At 42.7% G+C, this 19,243-nt stretch overlaps 1 protein-coding gene across 8 annotated transcripts in view; it reads left to right on the forward strand.

The window, feature by feature from the left end:
- Positions 1 to 6,983: 6,983 nt before the first annotated feature.
- The window catches only part of LOC120027507 (CUGBP Elav-like family member 3), a 61,071-nt gene continuing 48,811 nt past the window's right edge, over positions 6,984 to 19,243 (forward strand). For all 8 annotated transcript variants that reach the window (XM_038972460.1, XM_038972466.1, XM_038972467.1 and 5 more), the window contains exon 1: positions 6,984 to 7,185. In XM_038972460.1, coding sequence (XP_038828388.1) covers positions 6,993 to 7,185 — 193 coding nt within the window. In that variant the 5' untranslated portion in view covers positions 6,984 to 6,992. The remainder of the gene's footprint in view (positions 7,186 to 19,243) is intronic.

The raw sequence follows: 19,243 nt of genomic DNA on the forward strand, positions 1-19,243 counted from the left end.
CTTTTATGGTTTCAGGGTGGGCGAAAACAGAGTTGGATGCTGTGGAATCGGTGAGGGTTACCAGAAGTGGTCTTGTAATAATTGTTTGTGTTTCTGCTGGTCAGAGGGAGCAGGCCCTCCGTGTTAAACGAATGGGGGCAAGAGATGTGAATTGTTTTGCTCTCAAGAAATGGGTGCCACTGAAAGGAGTGATTACTGGGGTAACGGTAAATGTGAATGCTGACCAACTGAAGGTTAAGATTCCCGGTATTTGTGATGCTAGTTGTTTGGTGCGACGCAGACAGGGTGGCGTGAGTGGCGAAACAGAAGAGTCATTGTCTGTTCTTTTCACTTTTGATGTTGAGTCATTGCCCAACAAAGTGATGTTAGGATATATACAGTTGAAGTCAGAAGTTCACATACACCTTAGCCAAATACATTTAAACTCAGTTTTTCACAATTCCTGACATTTAATCCTCGTAAAAATGCCCCGTCTTAGGTCAGTTAGGATCACCACTTTATTTTAAGAATGTGAAATGTCAGAATAATACTAGAGCAGTGGTTCTTAACCTGGGTTCGATCGAACCCCAGGGGTTCGGTGAGTCAGTCTCAGGGGTTCGGCGGAGGTCAAGACACACATCCGACTCATATGATTCGTGATGACACGCCCCGCTTGGCCATCATTGGCTGCAGGTGATCACGCTACATCGCTTGGCCTATCTGTGCTGCAGGGAATTTGGTGCGCTCAGTAGTCGACTTGTGACTGTCGTGATGGTACGTCTTGTGATTTCTTTCTTAATATTTTAATCCCTTCATACTTACTATGTCGAGCAAAAAAAGAAAGTGGTCGGACGAATATGTACAATATGGATTCACATGTATAACGGAACGTGATGGGAGTCAGCGTCCTAACTGCATGATTTGCAATGCCAAGTTGAGCAATTCTAGTCTAGCACCGGCAAAACTAAGAGAACACTTCCTTAAGCTGCATGGAGATGGAAAATACAAGAACACAACGCTCGCTGAATTCAAGGTGAAGAGAGCCAGATTCGATGAAAAGGCTACTCTGCCTGTTCTCGGCTTTGTACCCATCAACAAACAGATCCTCACAGCATCGTACAAAGTTGCTTACCTGATCGCAAAGCAGGGCAAACCACACACCATTGGTGAAACACTCATAAAACCAGCTGTGTTGAAGATGGCGAATATCATGCTGGGAAAAGAGGCTGAAGTTAAGTTATCCCAAATTCCTCTTTCAAATGACACCATCAGCGACAGAATAGAGGACATGAGCAAAGACATCTTGGCTCAAGTAGTTGCAGATCTGATTTCAAGCCCGGCAAAATTCAACCTTCAACTCGACGAGACCACAGACGTTTCCAATCTAAGCCAGCTTGCTGTATTCGTGCGCTATGTGAAAGACGACGTGATAAAGGAAGATTTTTTATTTTGTAAGCCTCTAACAACAACAACTAAGGCAGCCGATGTGAAGAAACTTGTGGATGACTTCTTCAAAGACAACAATCTTTCGTGGGATATGGTTCCTGCTGTTTGATCGGACGGAGCTCCAGTCATGCTGGGAAGAAAGTCTGGTTTTGGTGCGCTAATGAAAGCCGATGCACCACACATCATTGTTACGCATTGTATTCTGCACAGGCATGCGTTGGCAAAAACCTTGCCTCCAAAACTGGCAGAAGTATTAAAAATTGTAGTGGAATGCGTGAACTATGTGCGAACTAGTGCTCTGAGGCACCGCATCTTCAGTGAGCTGTGTAAAGAAATGGGCTCTGAATTCGAGGTACTTCTGTACCATTCTAACGTTCGGTGGTTATCCCGGGGACAGGTGCTGAATCGTGTTTTTGCCGTGCGTGTGGAATTAGCCCTGTTTTTGCAAGAGCACCAACATTGTCATGCAGATTGCTTCAAAAATTCTGAGTTCATTCTCATTTTAGCGTACATGGCTGATATCTTCGCAGCTCTCAATCATCTCAATCAAAAGATGCAGGGCGGTGGAGTCAACATCATCGAAGCGGAGGAAAACCTGAAGGCTTTTCAAAAAAAGCTACCGTTATGGAAACGACGAACAGAGAACGATAACTTCGCAAACTTTCCCCTGCTGGACGACTGTGTAAGTAAGATCGAAGATGTATCTGGAATCGGAGACATTTCTGTACCCGCGGAACTGAAGCAAGCAATTGCCACGCACTTAGATGAGCTTGCAAAGTCTCTCGACGGATACTTCCCTACAAGAGAGTCATATCCAGCATGGGTGAGACAACCGTTCACGTTTAGTGTTGAGACAACAGATGTCAATGATGAATACCTCGATGAAATCATTGAAATTCAGCAGAGCCAGGTTCAACAGCAACTCTTCAGAAAAACAACGCTTTCAACGTTTTGGTGTCAACAAATTGTAACGTACCCTGTTATTGCTAAGAAAGCTCTGGAGATTTTCATACCGTTTGTTACAACATATCTTTGCGAGCAATCCTTTTCGAGGATGCTGGACATAAAAACGAAGAAAAGGAACAGACTTTGTTGCGAAAATGACATGAGAGTGGCACTTGCCAAGGTGAAGCATTTCTGAACTGGTCTCTGAAAGGCAACAGCAGAAGTCACACTGATTTGCAGTAAATATTCATTATTATGTTTTTGTTTTTGTGTGAAAATCATGTTTTGATGATTTTGTTCTTTGAACACACGGTGTTGATGTTGATGCACGGTTCATTTTGTGCACCAGTAAAATATATACCTATGTTTTGAATTTGAAAAAAATCATATTTATTTTTCCAATTAAGAAGGGTTCGGTGAATGCGCATATGAAACTGGTGGGGTTCAGTACCTCCAACAAGGTTAAGAACCACTGTACTAGAGAGAATGATTTATTTCAGCTTTTATTTCTTTCATCACATTCCCATTGGGTCAGAAGTTTACATACACTCAATTAGTACTAGGTAGCATTGCCTTCATAATTGTTTAACTTAGGTCAAACGTTTCAGGTAGCCTTCCACAAGCTTCCCACAATAAGTTGGGTGAATGTTGTCCCATTCCTCCTGACGGAGCTGGTGTAACTGAGTCGGGTTTGTAGGCCTCCTTGCTCGCACACGCTTTTTCAGTTCTGCCCACAAATGTTCTATAGGATTGAGGTCAGGGCTTTGTGATGGCCACTCCAATACCTTGACTTTGTTGTCCTTAAGCCATTTTGCAATACCTTTGGAAGTATGCTTGGGGTCATTGTCAAGTTGGAAGACCCATTTGCGACCAAGCTTTAACTTCCTGACTGATGTCTTTAGATGTTGCTTCAATATTTCCACATAATTTTTGTTCCTCATGATGCCATCTATTTTGTGAAGTGCACCAGTCCCTCCTGCAGCAAAGCACACCCACAACATGATGCTGCCACCCCTGTGCTTCACTGTTGGGATGGTGTTCTTCGGCTTGCAAGCATAACCCTTTTTCCTCCAAGCATAACGATGTTCATTATGGCCAAACAGTTATATTTTTGTTTCATCAGACCAGAGGACATTTCTCCAAAAAGTACGATCTTTGTCCCCATGTGCAATTGCAAACTCTAGTCTGTGTTTTTTATGGCTGTTTTGTAGCAGTGGCTTCTTCCTTGCTGAACGGCTTTTCAGGTTATGTCCATATAGGACTCGTTTTACTGTGGATATAGATACTTTTGTACCTGTTTCCTCCAGCATCTTCACAAGGTCCTTTGCTGTTGTTCTGGGATTGAGTTGTACCTTTCGCACCAAAGTACGTTAATTTCTAGGAGACAGAACGCGTCGTCCTCCTGAGCGGTATGATGGCTGCGTGGTCCCATGGTGTTTATACTTGCGTACGCTGGTACCACGATGAACGTGGTACCTTCAGGCATTTGGAAATTGCTCCCAAGGATGAACCAGACTTGTGGAGGTCTACAATTATTTTTCTGAGGTCTTGGCAGATTTCTTTTGATTTTCCCATGATGTCAAGCAAAGAGCCACTGAGTTTGAAGGTAGGCCTTGAAATACATCCACAGGTACACCTCCTATTGACCTAATTATGTCAGTTAGCCAATCAGAAGCTTCTAAAGCCATGACATAATTTTCTGGAATTTTCCAAGCTGTTTAAAGGCACAGTCAACTAAGTGTATGTAAACTTCCGACTTCAACTGTAAGTTATCAGGGCCCTGGACGTTCCGCCATCCTAGGCGAGACCAAAATCTTTCATAAATGCATGGTGGGCCTCGTTTCGTTGGAGCTGTGTAAAATAAGCGTTCTGTCAATGACCCAGCCTTAACGAATTTTATTTATTTAAATATCAAATTTGATTGTCCAATATACATTTCAGCATTTCTTCATTTTGTGGCACGCCTAGAGTGACCTCTTTCCTCTGCTGTTGTGCTGCATTACAGTCATCGATGTTTTCTCTCAGTAGCTGTCCATGGTCCTGAAATCAAATCAAAGATACCCAGCATTTCCACAAACTTCAGAATGTTCCCATTATTTGTCTCGTTCAGCCTGTCAGTGGTCCCACGTAGTGCAATGTTCTGGGTGGCCATTACGCGTATCAGGGCTATGAGCCTCTGCAGCACCTGCTGCCAATGGAGAGTCTCTCCGTCACTAGCCCGTTGGGCTTGGGCATCGATAGTTTGCTTGGACACCAGCCTGATCTCCAGCTCCTTCCACCTCTGGAAACTTTCTAGATGGTCATGCGACTTCTCATGAGAGCTGAGGACGTGGGACAGATTCTTCCAGTTCCTGGTTCCATCCCTGACCAGCGCAGATTTGCACTCATGTGAAAAAAAGTTTGCAGCAAAAACAGAAGGCTGTATCGTTTTGCTTGGAATAAACGAGCCATGGTCTCTCCCTGTTCGCCATCCTCCTATTGTAGTGGGCCACCGAAAATATTTGTTACCCCTCATCTCTTGGGAAATTCCCCTCCTTATCCTGATATGGCCCAGCCTGCACTAAAATATATCGTAAAGATCCATTCATATATTTTGGCCACTCACCGAGATCTTTTATGTTTTTTTTATGTCATCGGGGACAGGGAGCGACGGGTCTGAGGTAGTAGGGTCCAGATAGGTCCAGATAGTAGGGTCTCCGCCGGCATTATTTGGAGGTGTGGTTAGGCCTGGTGCGACCACCTGTTCTTGTCCACCCAGAGAGCTGTCATCATCGGTGGAAGTGGATGGCTCGGACTGCTCCGGTTCGCCCTCTTCGCTGCTAGAACCAGCGAACAGGGGCTCGTCCGTCTCTCCGAATGAACGTCCTTGGAGGCTTGTTCTCCACACTGGCTGATGGACATTGCTGCAGGCTGATAGATTTCAGCAGCGAATCTCTTTGGCTTAGAGATTGTGCCTCTTTTCTCATTAGTTAAAAAAAATATATATATTCGCTTCCTGATAGTTTTTGTCTCTTTGACGTGGTAGCAAATTTGGTTGCAAATCTCTGTAGCTTACTTTTAGCTAAAATGATTTCCACTCACCCCCGGCGGTCTAGTAGCCGATCAGGGGCGCCGGAGGGCGGCACCCAATTTCCAAAATGTCGCCCCAAATTCCGATGTTACAGGTGTCAAGCTTAAGGGCATGTGACAGTAGTGTGTAGGAGGCAGGTTCCTACGTGTGAGAAGTGGTCAGAAGGGCATGAGACAAAGGATTGTGTAGTGTTGGGGGAAGTAGTGGTACGTGTTAATTGGGAAAGGGGGATACCTAGTCAGTTGTCCAACTGAATGTATTCAACTGAAACGTGTCTTCCGCATTTAACCCAACCCCTCTGAATCAGAGATGTGCGGGGGCTGCCTTAATCGACATCCACGTCTCCGGCGCACGGGGAACAGTGTGTTAACTGCCTTGCTCAGAGGCAGAACGACAGATTTTTCCTTGTCAGCTCAGGAATTCAATCCCGCAACCTTCCAGTTACTGGCCCAAAACTCTAACCACTAGGCTACCTGCCATCCCATGGGCGGGGTGCCCATGGGGCTGGGGATCAGAAATATTCCGTGCAAGAGAGGCAGGTTGAGGTTTTCAGGGTTAGACTAGTGCAGAAGTTGTCATGCTGAGCCAGGGAAGAAAGTATAGGAATATGGATCAAGTGGGAGGGATCCTGAGAGGAGTGGTGTGAATAGTTGATCTATACCAGTACAGAGGGATAAACCAACAAGTGATATATGTTTCAGTAAGATTGGATTTTTGGCATTTATAGCAATGGTTATCAACTGTACTGCAGGGAACGTAAGTCACAGAAAATAGAGGTTGTGGTGGGAGCTGCAAAGAGGTATTTGAGTGTGCAAGACTTGACATCATAAGAGTTACAGGGTGTGTTAAGTATTAAGTGTTAAGACACCACGTCTCTTCCTTTCAGGCTGTTGGCCTGAAGTAGGACTAAATATATTTAAGTAGTAGAGTATGGTATATTTTGATATTTTGTCATTTTTTTTGTGAGTGTAGTGTTTGGTAAGGTATTGTTGTTTTTTCAAGCAAAGCATAAGGGAGTTATACTCCAGTCGAGTAGGTGGGCTAATGCAACATTTATTAGACCTCATCGAAGAAGAAGACCTTGTCGTTTCCAACGGGAGCAAATTAATCACAGCGCGCAGAACAAGCAAGGAGGTGGGCAGAGCCAAGCACGAGCTAGTGAGATCCTATTGGCGCGTTCTAGCATTATTTGTATATTTCCGTTAGGGAACGCCTACTCTATGAAGTGCGCGTGTGCAATAACTAAATTCCCACTTGCACTTAAAAAGAAAAAACTTTGGCAAAGGGTAAAGTCTACAACACGCAGTCCAATCTGTTTGTTACAGATTATAGTTTTGGAAATAGAAAACTGTATGGAGATTAAATGTTTAATCGAAGAGAAAATTTGCAGAATTTCGCGCCATCTTCTCCTAATGCCGGCCATTGGGCTTTCTCTCATCACCATATTTGGTAGTGAGTGGAATCGACGCCAACCGGATGCTTCACATTTATACATCCGCTGAAATATCTGGCTCATTGTTTTATGTGTGGCTTGGCAGTGCAAGGCCCGAAGATGGCTGCAGGATCAGGCGCGTCAAGCGGCCAAAGTCGTGGTTTGCCTGTGGCTCTAGAGTCAACTTTGGACCGACGGTTTCAAGGAGTGTCGAACACAATGGAATCAATTCAAGGACTATCAAATTGGTGCATTGAGAACAAGAAATACCACAGCCTTATCGTGCGTTACTGGATTAAATGGTTGAGGAAATGTGAGTTGCTAATGTTAGCTAGCTAACGATAGCTGATTTGCCTGGCTAGCTTAGCGCTCGTTATATTGCTAGGTTAGCTAACTTTAGCTAGGTAACTGTTGGCTGCATACTTTAACGTAAGTAACTAGCTATGTTTAGCGAATGTTAACAGTATCTAGTTAGTGACATTGGTGCACAACACAGGAATGTCATGTGAAATTAAATAATGTAATGTATCTTATAGTTAGCTTCTTGGGTAACGTTAAGTAACGCGGGAGTGCGCATATGTGGAGCTAGTTAGTTAAAAAGTTAGCTAATGTTGACTTGCAGTGTCAGCCAGATAATGCTATCACTACTAACGTTACTAGTTGTGATGTCTTGCAAATGTTTGTTATAACGTGTCTGGTCAGTTGTTGACAAACAATGGCTTTAGTGAGCAAGTATTCTACGCATAGAATTAACGTTAGTGTAAATTTGTTAGCTAACGTTAGCTATTCTCCTGTTAAGACTGTCAAATTTCTTGAAGCCTTTGCCATCCTTGGTTTAACACCCTAAATCAGTTGGACTTAGATGTGTCAAACAGTAACAATCAAAATACATGTTAACTAGCTAGATAAATAGTTAAGTAATTAGCCAACACGTTTATAAAATATACTATGTTATTGAGTTTACTGTAACTTCCTGTTAACTACACAGTAGTTATTGCACAATAAAAATAGGAACGTTTTGAGGAGCAGACTAGCCTACCTCAGGAAATGACCAACCATTTTGGGAGCTTCAGTTGTTGTAGGCCTATAGGGAGTGCTTGTGTACGATAATTGAAGATGCCTGAATGTATTGTTGTTCAGGTCTCCCGGAGACTGGAAACATGCTGTGCTGCTTTTGCCAGATGCTTTCCTCTGCTTTTTTGTTAGTGACAGTGAAGCTTTGGTAGTCCATATTTATGTCATTGTGTGTTGTTTTAGAAACTGTATGTTATTTATTTTTTAAGAGTGTAGTTACTAGTAAAGTATGCCTAACATGCAGACCAGACAGCTCGCAGGCATTTTGATTTTGTCCTCCAACTCCAATCAGGACTAGCAGGTTGAAATATCACAACAAAGTCTGAGCCAACTATATTAATTTGGGGACAGGTTGATAAGTGAACATTTATGGTAATAGCTAGCTTGCTGTTGCTAGATCATTTGTTAATAGGATATGAACATTGGGTTGTTTATCTGAAATGCACAAGGACCTCTACTCTGACAATTAATACACAGATAAAAGGGTAAACCGATTTTAGTTGCTAGTAATTGCTCCTCCTTCGGGCTTCTTCTTTGGACTTTATATGGCGTTTGGCAACCAACCTTAAGGTGCATTACCATCGCTGACTGGCGTGAGGACCTCAGTTCATTTTACCATCACCCACGTGGGTATATGTGCCTAAAAACCAATGAGGAGATGCGAGAGGCGGGACTTAATAACGTAACTGACCTCACCGCTCACGTTGCAAAATAAATGTACACATATATGTTATTCAATCATTGCACCCACACTGCTCACGTGCGTCAACGAGCATCTGCGTAGCCTGGTGCTAAAATAGAACTTGATTCTATTTGCGATGCGCTGCAAGTCCCGTCTCTCCCATCTCCTCATTGGTTTTTAGGAGCGTATACCCATGTGGGTGATTTGAAAGATGAACTGAGGTCCACACTCCAGCCCAGTTGGTAGTGGTAATGCATCTTAAAGTTGGTTGCGAACCGCCATATAAAGTCAGAGGAAGAGAGATTACTAGAAACTAACTCGGTTTCACCCTTTTATGGATTAATTGTCGGAGTAGAGGACCTTGTCCATTTCAGGTAAAATAACAACCCAATGTATTTATCCCATGACAAATTAGTTAGCAACAGCAAGCTAGCTAGCTAAATTGCCATAAATGTTTAATGCTTTTCGACCTGTCCCCAAATGAATATAATTGGTTCAGATTTCGTTGACACTTTTCAACCTGAGTGTCCTGATTGTGGGTGGACAAAATCAACATGCTCACGTGACTGGTCTGGTCAGCATGTAACTCGAAATGACTGTAGTTTTTAAAGCCGCAATAAGCAGTTGAAACAATAACAAGAATTGTCCCGGCCAATGTTTCGGTAAAAATATGATGGATATGGCTGGGTAAATGTAACCACTGTCAAATTCAGAGACAAAGCTATGGATGAAAGTACTGACCATCCATCATAACATTAGTTTTGAAGAGTTATAGTTTGTTTACATTTACAAACATGGGAGCTTATATTTTGGGTTCTAATGGGGTATGACTATTGAACTAAGCCCATTGGGGCATTTTTATAGGTATTCAAGAATCAATGGGTAGGTCTACATATCATATATTTATAAGTCCCCAAATGGATGTAGCAACCTGCACCTTTTTTTAAGGTAATTTTCTTTGAGTTAAAAATAATGTGATTGTGTTGCAAGAGGGGATTGTGAGAGTGAAGAAGGTACTGCTTGTGAAAGCCTGGGGGGGGGGAAACTATTAAACACCTCATATTTAAATATGTTGGTGGTTGTGAAGGATCCAATGGATGGATTGGTTCATTGTGCTTTATATTCGGCCACATTACTGTACCTTGGTCAATGCTGTTGTGCTTTTTATGAATTCACAGCACTACACATGCACTAGATTCAAGCATCACTCAAATTCAACGATTGAATATTCAGTCAGGCGGCAGGCCCTGTGTTTGCAATGCCAGGTGTGAACAGCAGCCCCTCCCTGACGTTCATTGCGGTGTTAAAGCTTAATTAGGCTAGGCTTATTCTGTGTGCATTGTTCTAAGACAAATGCTGATAGAACCTGAATCAACGGTGATGGGCTTTTATTACGCTGAGCGATCATTCATAGGCTACACTGAAGGGCCAAGCCACAGCCGATATGTGCTAAAGGTGTATTGCCGTGCAACTTGGTGAAGGGGTCTTTGTAGGATTCCTTCATGGACCTAGTTTAGGAACAAGTGATAGTTCACTCACTCCAAAATGCATAGCCTGCTAATTACTCCTGTTAGTTTATACCTATTGGCTGAGGAAGAGTACAATGTTATGTTGGTATGCCTGGTCTTGTTACTACAGCAGGGAATTAAGTATTTTCACCCGGGCTTAGATAAGTATCAGGATGTTGCTGTGACTGCCTTGGAGGCGGAGCTCTGAGTTTTTCAGTCACCATGACTGTTTGCTGGTGTTCCTGCCTTTTCAGCAACAGAAGCTGATGTTGGCAATGCTTAAAAATGTTATGATGTAGGCTTAAAGGGCAAGTTTGTTTTGCATTACCTGGTGCCCCGGCTGGTGGAGATTTCACTTAAGGACCTATGTTGGCCTGAAACCTTCTTAGAGGTTCTTCCATTGGCACTTTGAAACCAACCCAGGTTGGGCTGGACTTGGTGGCCTAGCTCAAGATGTTTCCACTGCTTCCAGATAATTAGAAATTATGTCATGTTGCTAGGTAGACAAAATGTGACTAGCTGGCTTCACTAATGTTGCTAGCAAGCAAGATGTTGAAGAATTTAATTCACCCTCACCATACTGTAACTAACATTACCCCATACTCCTGCCAGTAAAAGCCAGACTCAGAGCGATGTATTTAGCTTGCTGAAGTTAGCTAAACGATTAGCGTAACATGCTAGCTAACTTAATTCCTACCTTGCTTGCCATGACATTGGCTATTAGCTAGCTAACCAAGCAAACCAGACAGGTTTGATATGATGTAGCTAGCTAGCTTTCAATACGACTTGGCAAGCTACAATTCCTACTAGCTAGCTTGTTTTAACTCTGATTTGCTAGCTAATGTTTTTGGTCACTAGCATTTGAGTCACTAAGCTTTCTCAAAAGTTTATTGTGTAGTGCAAAAATGTAATGAAGGATCCAGCTATGGTGGTAATTAGTGTCATTTCTGACTACTGCAGTATTTGCTTGTCAATGTGCTAGCTAACAGAAACAAGTCCAGACAAGCTAGCTAAATGTTGTCAGCATCCAGCAGTGATCAGCTTGGTGGTTGCATAGGAACGGCATCACCAGCCCGACTTTTAATCGAGCTGGCACCAGTTGTGAAACTTGGCTGCGCTGTCCCAGGTTTCCCTCGACCTAGCTCGAATTTTAAGTGCTTTAGTGTCTGCTAGGGCTGGGTGATTAGACCTAAAAATAATATATATTTTTCAAAATTATGGTCGATTCACATATAAAACATTTAAAATGTTTTCTCTAAATCAGCGTTGTACAATTTAATGGTCACTGCATTTCAAACAGTCAGAAATAGTCTAATGAATTCACAGCTTGTGAAGTTATACCATGGATAAATATAAGCCTTCCACAACCATAAGACCCACTAATAATTACATTATTTTATCAAATTAGTTTTACCTGCTTTTTTTTGGCGATAATCACATCTGGCTTTCAAGTGTAAGAAAATGCCCTTTTTTGTTACAGATTTAACTAGACGAATAAAAAAACATGAGCTGGCGCTCACCCAGAGAGAGTGATTTTATGTAGAGGTGCTGACTAACTGCGAATAAGCTATAAAAATATGTTGCACACTATATAAACTCCCAGTTATTTAACTAGAACCATGCATAATGCACGTTCACTAATGACTAACTTCTTGTAGCAGGCATAAGGCTATAGAAAATGAACACAGGTCTCATCCACAATCTCCCAAGTGGCACAGCGGTCTAAGGCACTGCATCTCAGTGCTAGAGGCATCACTACAGACCCTTGTTCGATTCCAGGCAGTATCACAACCCGGCCATGATTGGGAGTCCAATAGGGCGGCGCACAATTGACCCAGGGGTAGGCCGTCATTGTAAATAAGAATTTGTTCTTAACTGACTTGCCTAGTTAAATAAAAATCTCAAGCCCACGTGCTACTGATAAGCCAGCTAATCTTTATTTCATGTTCAGCCAACTTGGATCTATTTGCTAACTAACAAGGTTGAACAGTTTAATTGTTATGAACACACCCTTCTGTCTGTTTGCAAAGCATGTTAGCCTGTCCAGCCTGTCCACTTTGTTCAGAATGAAAACGAGTTGCCAATTCTTTATAATTGTGTTTTATGGTCAGTGCACATTTAATGAAAGACTAGACAGCTAGTATAAGTGTTTGGCTAAAATGCTGCTAGCGGTACCCCAATGCAGTGCGCGATAAACTGAGCATACATTTTTTCAATGTTCATTGATACACTCGTTTTAGTAGTCTGCTCTGTGCACAATTTGAGTAGTTGAGACATAAAAAGGGTGTTGTGAAGTTAACTTATCCTCTATTACAGTCAAATAATGTCTCAATGTGTTTTGGTATCCATATGACAGATTCTGTTGGACCAAATTCAAATAGTGAGTTGAAAACGCTTGTCAGAGTAGAATATGTGATCTCAACTTTGTTGGCGTGAGAGGCAGGGGAGAGGCTTGTGTGTGTGTAAACCATAGAGGAAGAGGCGACGCGAGAGGTTTCACTCTCGCTAAAAACGTTCCAAAATAAGTCATGCGTTTATAAGGGCTTATATTGGACCTAAGCTTGTCGCCTGCCTTCCCGACTTTGGGACAACAACTGTCTCCCATTTGTTAGGGCGGAGATGTGCATCTCGTCATTATATACAGATCTCTGGCGTAAATGGGATGGTGCACGAAGGAGAAGAGACCAAAAATACAACAAGCGAGCAAGCGGACATAAACACTCCTAATAACGATTAAATGCAGATACAGGCATTTGGAATATTGCCAAAAAACATAAATTAATTAGATATAGTGTCTGACTTTTATGGTGTGACAGAATAAACCTGTTGACGTAGGGTAATAGTGGCTAACTGCCTCCCTCTTTAGCGTATATGACTTCAGAACACTTGTGTTGATGATCTTATCGTGGCTAAGTGCCTTGCCTGGCAGTATGTGACGTCTGAATCACAGTGTTGATGTCATAGTGGCAAATAGGGCTGGTAATTTCCAGGGACCTCACAATACGATATCATGATACTTAGGTGCAACTCAATATTCATGTTTTGTACACTCGGTGCATGTCTGCTGCAGAGGGACGAGAGAGACCAGCTTTCACACCAGCTTTCAAAGTGTGTTACATTATGGGTATAAAAATGGTCCTTCTTGCGACATGTTGACTGCAGGAGCTTTACAAAAACCTTGTGGTTTAAGGTCATGCAGTTTTTGATGAAGTCACCTTCAAGTCGCTTCAGTTGCTTCTCGCCAATTACACTATGCAGCCATGACCTGCATTGTGGTTGACAAATAGTGCCTCCCAATCATTTGTGTGTTTTTGTTTGACCAATGCGAACGTGGCCAAAGACATGACTGAAACAGGAACCAACTTCCACAATTCTAAACAGTCCCTCCAGGATTTCGTAGGGATATTTTTGTGATATGTGCGGGCAAAAATGCTTGGTTATTGCAGAGTCAATTCTGATATTTTGCATGGCAATGATTTTGTCACATGCGTTGAGGGAATAAGTTTGTTGACGTGTGGCTTGATTGAACCATATTGTGCAGAATAAATGTGCAGTGTTTGGTTAAAACATTTTATACTGCAGAGATGGGTCTTTAAAAAAAAAAAATGTATCAAATAATGCTGGAATATTGCTTTTTTACTTCTTTTTTATGTGGAAATAATGCAGTGATTGGTCAAATGTGCAGGCACTCACATAATATGCAGGGAAGTATTGATTTAGCCCCAAAAAATTGATCGGAATACTGGAGGAACTGTCAATTCCCCTGACTGTTTACAGTGCCTTCAGAAAGTATTCATACCCTTGACCTTTATCAAATTTTGTTACAGCCTGAATTTAAAATTGATTACTTAAGTTGCATGGACTCTGTGTGCAATAATAGTGTTTTAAAGTGGAACTGACAGTTTTAACAACTTTGCAGGTATGAAACAGACAATCATATCAGCCAAAAATAATCCCAGTTTATGCTTCAAAACCAACATAAGAGGTTTTAAAATGTGTTCTATTTGACTCAAAATTCCATGACGTACTGTCAGGCATTGTGGGAAGTATAGATGGATGCAGTTCAATGTATGATTAATATAATTCACCAATACATTTCTTGGTAGTCCAAAAAATATGGCTATCAGATTGTAAAATCACAGCTGGCCTGGTACATTGTTTGCTGCCACAACTCATTCGAGATGCACTGTTTTCAATTTCAATTATTCAATATTTTGAACAAAAGCGGACTGTAACTAAGGCTGGGAATGGTTGGCAAAACATTTTTAATCATGTTTTCAGTTGACATGTTACTACATAGCTACGTATTTATTTGGAGTTAAATACTTTTTGATTAGGGTCCACAGCATGTTATGCACATCTGCAAGCATAGCAGCAAAGGCTGGACATATTATTCATCTTTTATTTTAATATTTTAAAATGCTATAAAGAGCATCATAAGTGGACATTATAAAGTGCCATATTTTTCTGATAAAACAACGTTCAGTTGGGGTCGTAGTTGCATGTGTTTTTGTGAAAACAAATAGGCTATGGCTGGCCTGCAAATTCAGTGTTTTTAAAATATTGTCCGTGCGCAGATTGAATTTGACACCCCTGGGCTAGCGTAGCTATTTATTTAGCAAGCTAAGAACACTGAGCCTAATGCTAGCTACTGGGAGAATGTTATGTCATTGGAGGAGTGGGTGAGTGACCAACTTTTTCCCCTCATCATTTTTTTGTTGGCTACAGCAAGAGATGCTGCAGGTGTCGTTTGGTTAGGTAGCAAGAAATGTACATTGTTTTGCTAGCTAACTAGCGAGCTATGCTGAACTTGAACAACTTATCCACAGTTAGCATATATCTTAGTTGTCAATCAAATGTATTTGGCATCGATCAAATGGGTGGGCAGGCAAGTTCCCATTGTCAACTTTGGTTGGGACAAGCATGCATTGGCGAGCAGGCTGCAGAAGGACTAGCAGGCTACTATTTCCCCCTTTTTTTTTTTTTTTTTTTTTTTAATCAATTTTGACAGCCAACTAGTTGAAAAAGTTTGAGAGGGTGTAACTAATCTTCCCTCGTTTAGATTTTAGCTCATCTCACTCTGGCTAGCATTAGTTGTTGATCGTATTAATGTGCATCGGCAGCTGATGGAGAGAGAGCCTACTTTTTTTTTTATCAATAGGATTGTGACTTTCTCAAATGTAAGGCTCCCGTGGTGTTTACATATTTGCATAAATCCTTTCAGCTGTATTTTGCAGCTTTTGGCAAATCAAATTTGATTTCTCACATGTGCCGAATACAACAGGTATAGTGAAATGCTTACTTACAAGCCCTTAACCAACAATGCAGTTTTAATAAAAATAAGTGTTAAGTAGAAAATGGATGAGTAAAAAATAAAAGTAACAAATAATTAAAGAGCAGCAGTAAAATGACAGTAGGGAGGCTATATACAGGGTGTACTGGTACAGAGTAAATGTGCAGGGGCACCGGTTAAATGAGGTAATATGTACATGTAGGTAGAGGTCAAGTGACTATGCATAGATTAATAAACAGTAGCAGCAGTGTAAGGGGGGGGGGGGGGGGGGGCAATGCAAATATTCTGGGTATACATTTGATTAGCTGTCCAGGAGTCTTATGGGTGGGGGTATATGCTGTTTAGAAGCCTCTTGGACCTAGACTTAGCGCTCCGGTACCACTTGCCAATGCAGTAGCAGAGAGGTCTATGACTAGGGTGGCTGGAGTCTTTGATAATTTTTAGGGCCTTCCTCTGACACCGTCTAGTATAGAGGTCCTGGATGGCAGGAAGCTTGGCCCCAGTGATGTACTGGGCCGTACGTACTACCCTCTGTAGTGCCTTGCGGTCGGAGGCCAAGCAGTTGCCATACCATGCAGTGATGCAACCAGTCAGGATGCTCTCGATGGTGCAGCTGTAGAACCTTTTGAGGATTTGAGGACCCATGCCACATCTTTTCAGTCTCCTGAGGGGGAATAAGCGCTGTCGTGTCCTTTTCACGACTGTCTTGGTGTGCTTGGACCATGTTAGTTGGTTGGTGATGTGGACACCAAGGAACTTGAAATTGAACCTGCTCAACTACAACCCCGTTGATGAGAATGGGGGCATGCTGTGTCTTTTACCTATTTGTCCATAACCTTCTCCTTTGTCTTGATCAAATTGAGGGAGAGGTTGTTGTCCTGGCACTACACTGCCAGGTCTCTGACCGCCCTATAGACTGTCTCATTGTTGTCGGTGATCAGGCCTACCGTTGTAGTCATTGGCAAACTTAATGATGGTGTTGGAGTCGTGCCTGGCCATGCAGTCATGAGTGAACGGAGTACAGGAGGGGACTGAGCATGCACCCCTGAGGCCCCCCGTGTTGAGGATCAGCGTGGCGGATGTGTTGTTGCCTAACCTTACCACCTGGGGGCGGCCGTCCAGGATCCAGTTGCAGAGGGAGGTGTTTAGGCCCAGGGTCCTTTAGCTTAGTGATGAGCTTTGAGGGCACTATGGTGTTGAACGCTGAGCTGTAGTCAATGAATAGCATTCTCACATAGGTGTTCCTTTTGTACAGGTGGGAAAGGGCAGTGTGGAGTGCAATAGAGATCTGTGGATTTGTTAGGGCGGTATGCAAATTGGAGTGGGTCTAGGGTTTCCAGGATGAGGCTGTTGATGTAAGCCATGACCAGCCTTTCGAAACACTTAATCTCTGCCGGTAGTCATTTAGGCAGGTTACCTTCGCTTTCTTGGGCACAGGGACTATGGTGGTCTGCTTGAAACATGTTGTTATTACAGACTCGGTCAGGTTGAAAATGTCAGTTGGTCAGCGCATGCTCGGAGTACACGTCCTGGTTATCCGTCTGGCCCTATGGCCTTGTGAGTAAGATTTTTAAAGGTCAATATTCACATCTACTCCCTTCACAGAACAGCGCAAACTAGCTCTAACCAGAATAGAAGGAGGAGTGGGAGGCCCCGGTGCATAACTGAACAAGAGGACAAGTACATTAGTGTCTAGTTTGAGAAACAGATGCCTCACTAGTCCTCAACTGGCAGCTTCATTAAATAGTACCTGCAAAACACCAGTCTCAACTTCGAGAGTGAAGAGGTGACTCCGGGATGCTGGCCTTCTAGGCAGAGGTCCAGTGTCTGTTTTGTCCAGCTTAATCTTTCATTGGCCAGTCGGAGAGATGGCTTTTTCTTTGCAACTCTGCCTAGCATCCCGGTTTGCGCTGTTCTGTGAAGGGAGTAGTACACAGCGTTGTACGAGATCTTCAGTTTCTTGCCAATTTCTCGCATGGAATAAATAGCCTTAATTTCTCAGAACAAGAACAGACTGACGAGTTTCAGAAGAAAGTCTTTGTTTCTGGGCATTTTGAGCCTGTAATTGAACCCACAAATGCTGATGCTCCAGATACTCAACTAGTCTGAAGAATGATGTGCTAACATAATTAAAAAAGTTTTTTTTTTTTTTCTTTTTCTTTTTTAAAATAATTTTTATCCCATTTTCTCCCCAATTTTCGTGGTATCCAATCGCTAGTAATTACTATCTTGTCTCATCGCTACAACTCCCGTACGGGCTCGGGAGAGACGAAGGTCGAAAGCCATGCGTCCTCCGAAGCACAACCCAACCAAGCCGCACTGCTTCTTAACACAGCGCGCCTCCAACCAGGAAGCCAGCCGCACCAATGTGTCGGAGGAAACACCGTGTACCTGGCCCCCTTGGTTAGCGCGCACTGCGCCCGGCCCGCCACAGGAGTCGCTGGAGCGCGATGAGACAAGGATATCCCTACCGGCCAAACCCTCCCTAACCCGGACGACGCTATGCCAATTGTGCGTCGCCCCACGGACCTCCCGGTCGCGGCCGGCTGCGACAGAGCCTGGGCGCGGACCCAGAGACTCTGGTGGCGCAGTTAGCACTGCGATGCAGTGCCCTAGACCACTGCGCCACCCGGGAGGCCCTAAAAAAGGGTTTTCTAATGATTAATTAGCCTTTTAAAATGATACAATTTGATTAGCTAACACAACGTGCCTTCGGAACACAGGAGTGACGGTTGCTGATAATGGGCCTCTGTACGCCAATGTAGATATTCCATTAAAAATCTGCCGTTTCCAGCTACAGTAGTCATTTACAACATTAACATGTCTACACTGTATTTCTGATCAATTTGATATTTTATTGGACAAAAAATGTGCTTTTCTTTCAAAAACAAGGAAATTTCTAAGTGACCCCAAACGTTTGAACGGTAGTGTATGTACTGTCACTATGGGGATGACGTCATTGATGCACTTATTGATAAAGCCAGTGACTGATGTGGTGTACTCCTCAATGCCATCGGAGAATCCCGTAACATATTCCTGTCTGTGCTAGCAAAATAGTCCTGTAGCTTAGCATTTGCTACATCTGACTACTTTTTTAATTGATGCTTCCTGCTTTAGTTTTTGCTCATAAGCAGGACTCAGGCTAGAATTATGGTGACATTTGCCAAATGGAGGGCAAGGGAGAATGCGTTCTCATGATCAAATGTCGAGCTGTTGCTACTGCCTGTAAACATACAGTCCAGTTCAAAGTGAAAGATGGCACCCCCGTGTGGCAAATGGCTTTTTAGCATATCCCTACTGTTGCTCTGATTGGTGCACCTGTCTGGGTAGAATGCAGTCCTGGACAGTGTGTATTAATTGTCCAAACGCACAGCTGCTTTCCCGCTATATTGCTATAGAACTTTCACAAATGCCTGACTACGTAATTCCCAGACGTTCTATGAATTTATGAAAACGTGAAAATGACCATGTCCAAGTGCGCGCTTGTCAGAAAATGTAAAAAAGGTGTTTGTTCTTTCTGTGGGTTTATGTGAACAGATTTTAAGATTTTGTGTTGATAAAATGCTGTCGGTTCCACTTGAACATGATTTTTGAACGACTACCTCATCTCTGTACCCCACACAAGGTCCCTCAGTTGAGCAGTGAATTTGAAACAGATTCAACCACAAAGACGAGTGAGGTTTTCTAATGCCTTACATAGAAGGGCACCTATTGGTAGAGGTCAAAATAAAATAAAAAGTAGACACTGCATATCCTTTTGAGCATGTTGAAGTTATTACTTACACTTTGGATGGTGTATCAATACACCCAGTCA

The sequence above is a fragment of the Salvelinus namaycush genome, chromosome 32, assembly GCF_016432855.1.
Source record: "Salvelinus namaycush isolate Seneca chromosome 32, SaNama_1.0, whole genome shotgun sequence".
Taxonomy (NCBI): Eukaryota; Metazoa; Chordata; class Actinopteri; order Salmoniformes; family Salmonidae; genus Salvelinus; species Salvelinus namaycush.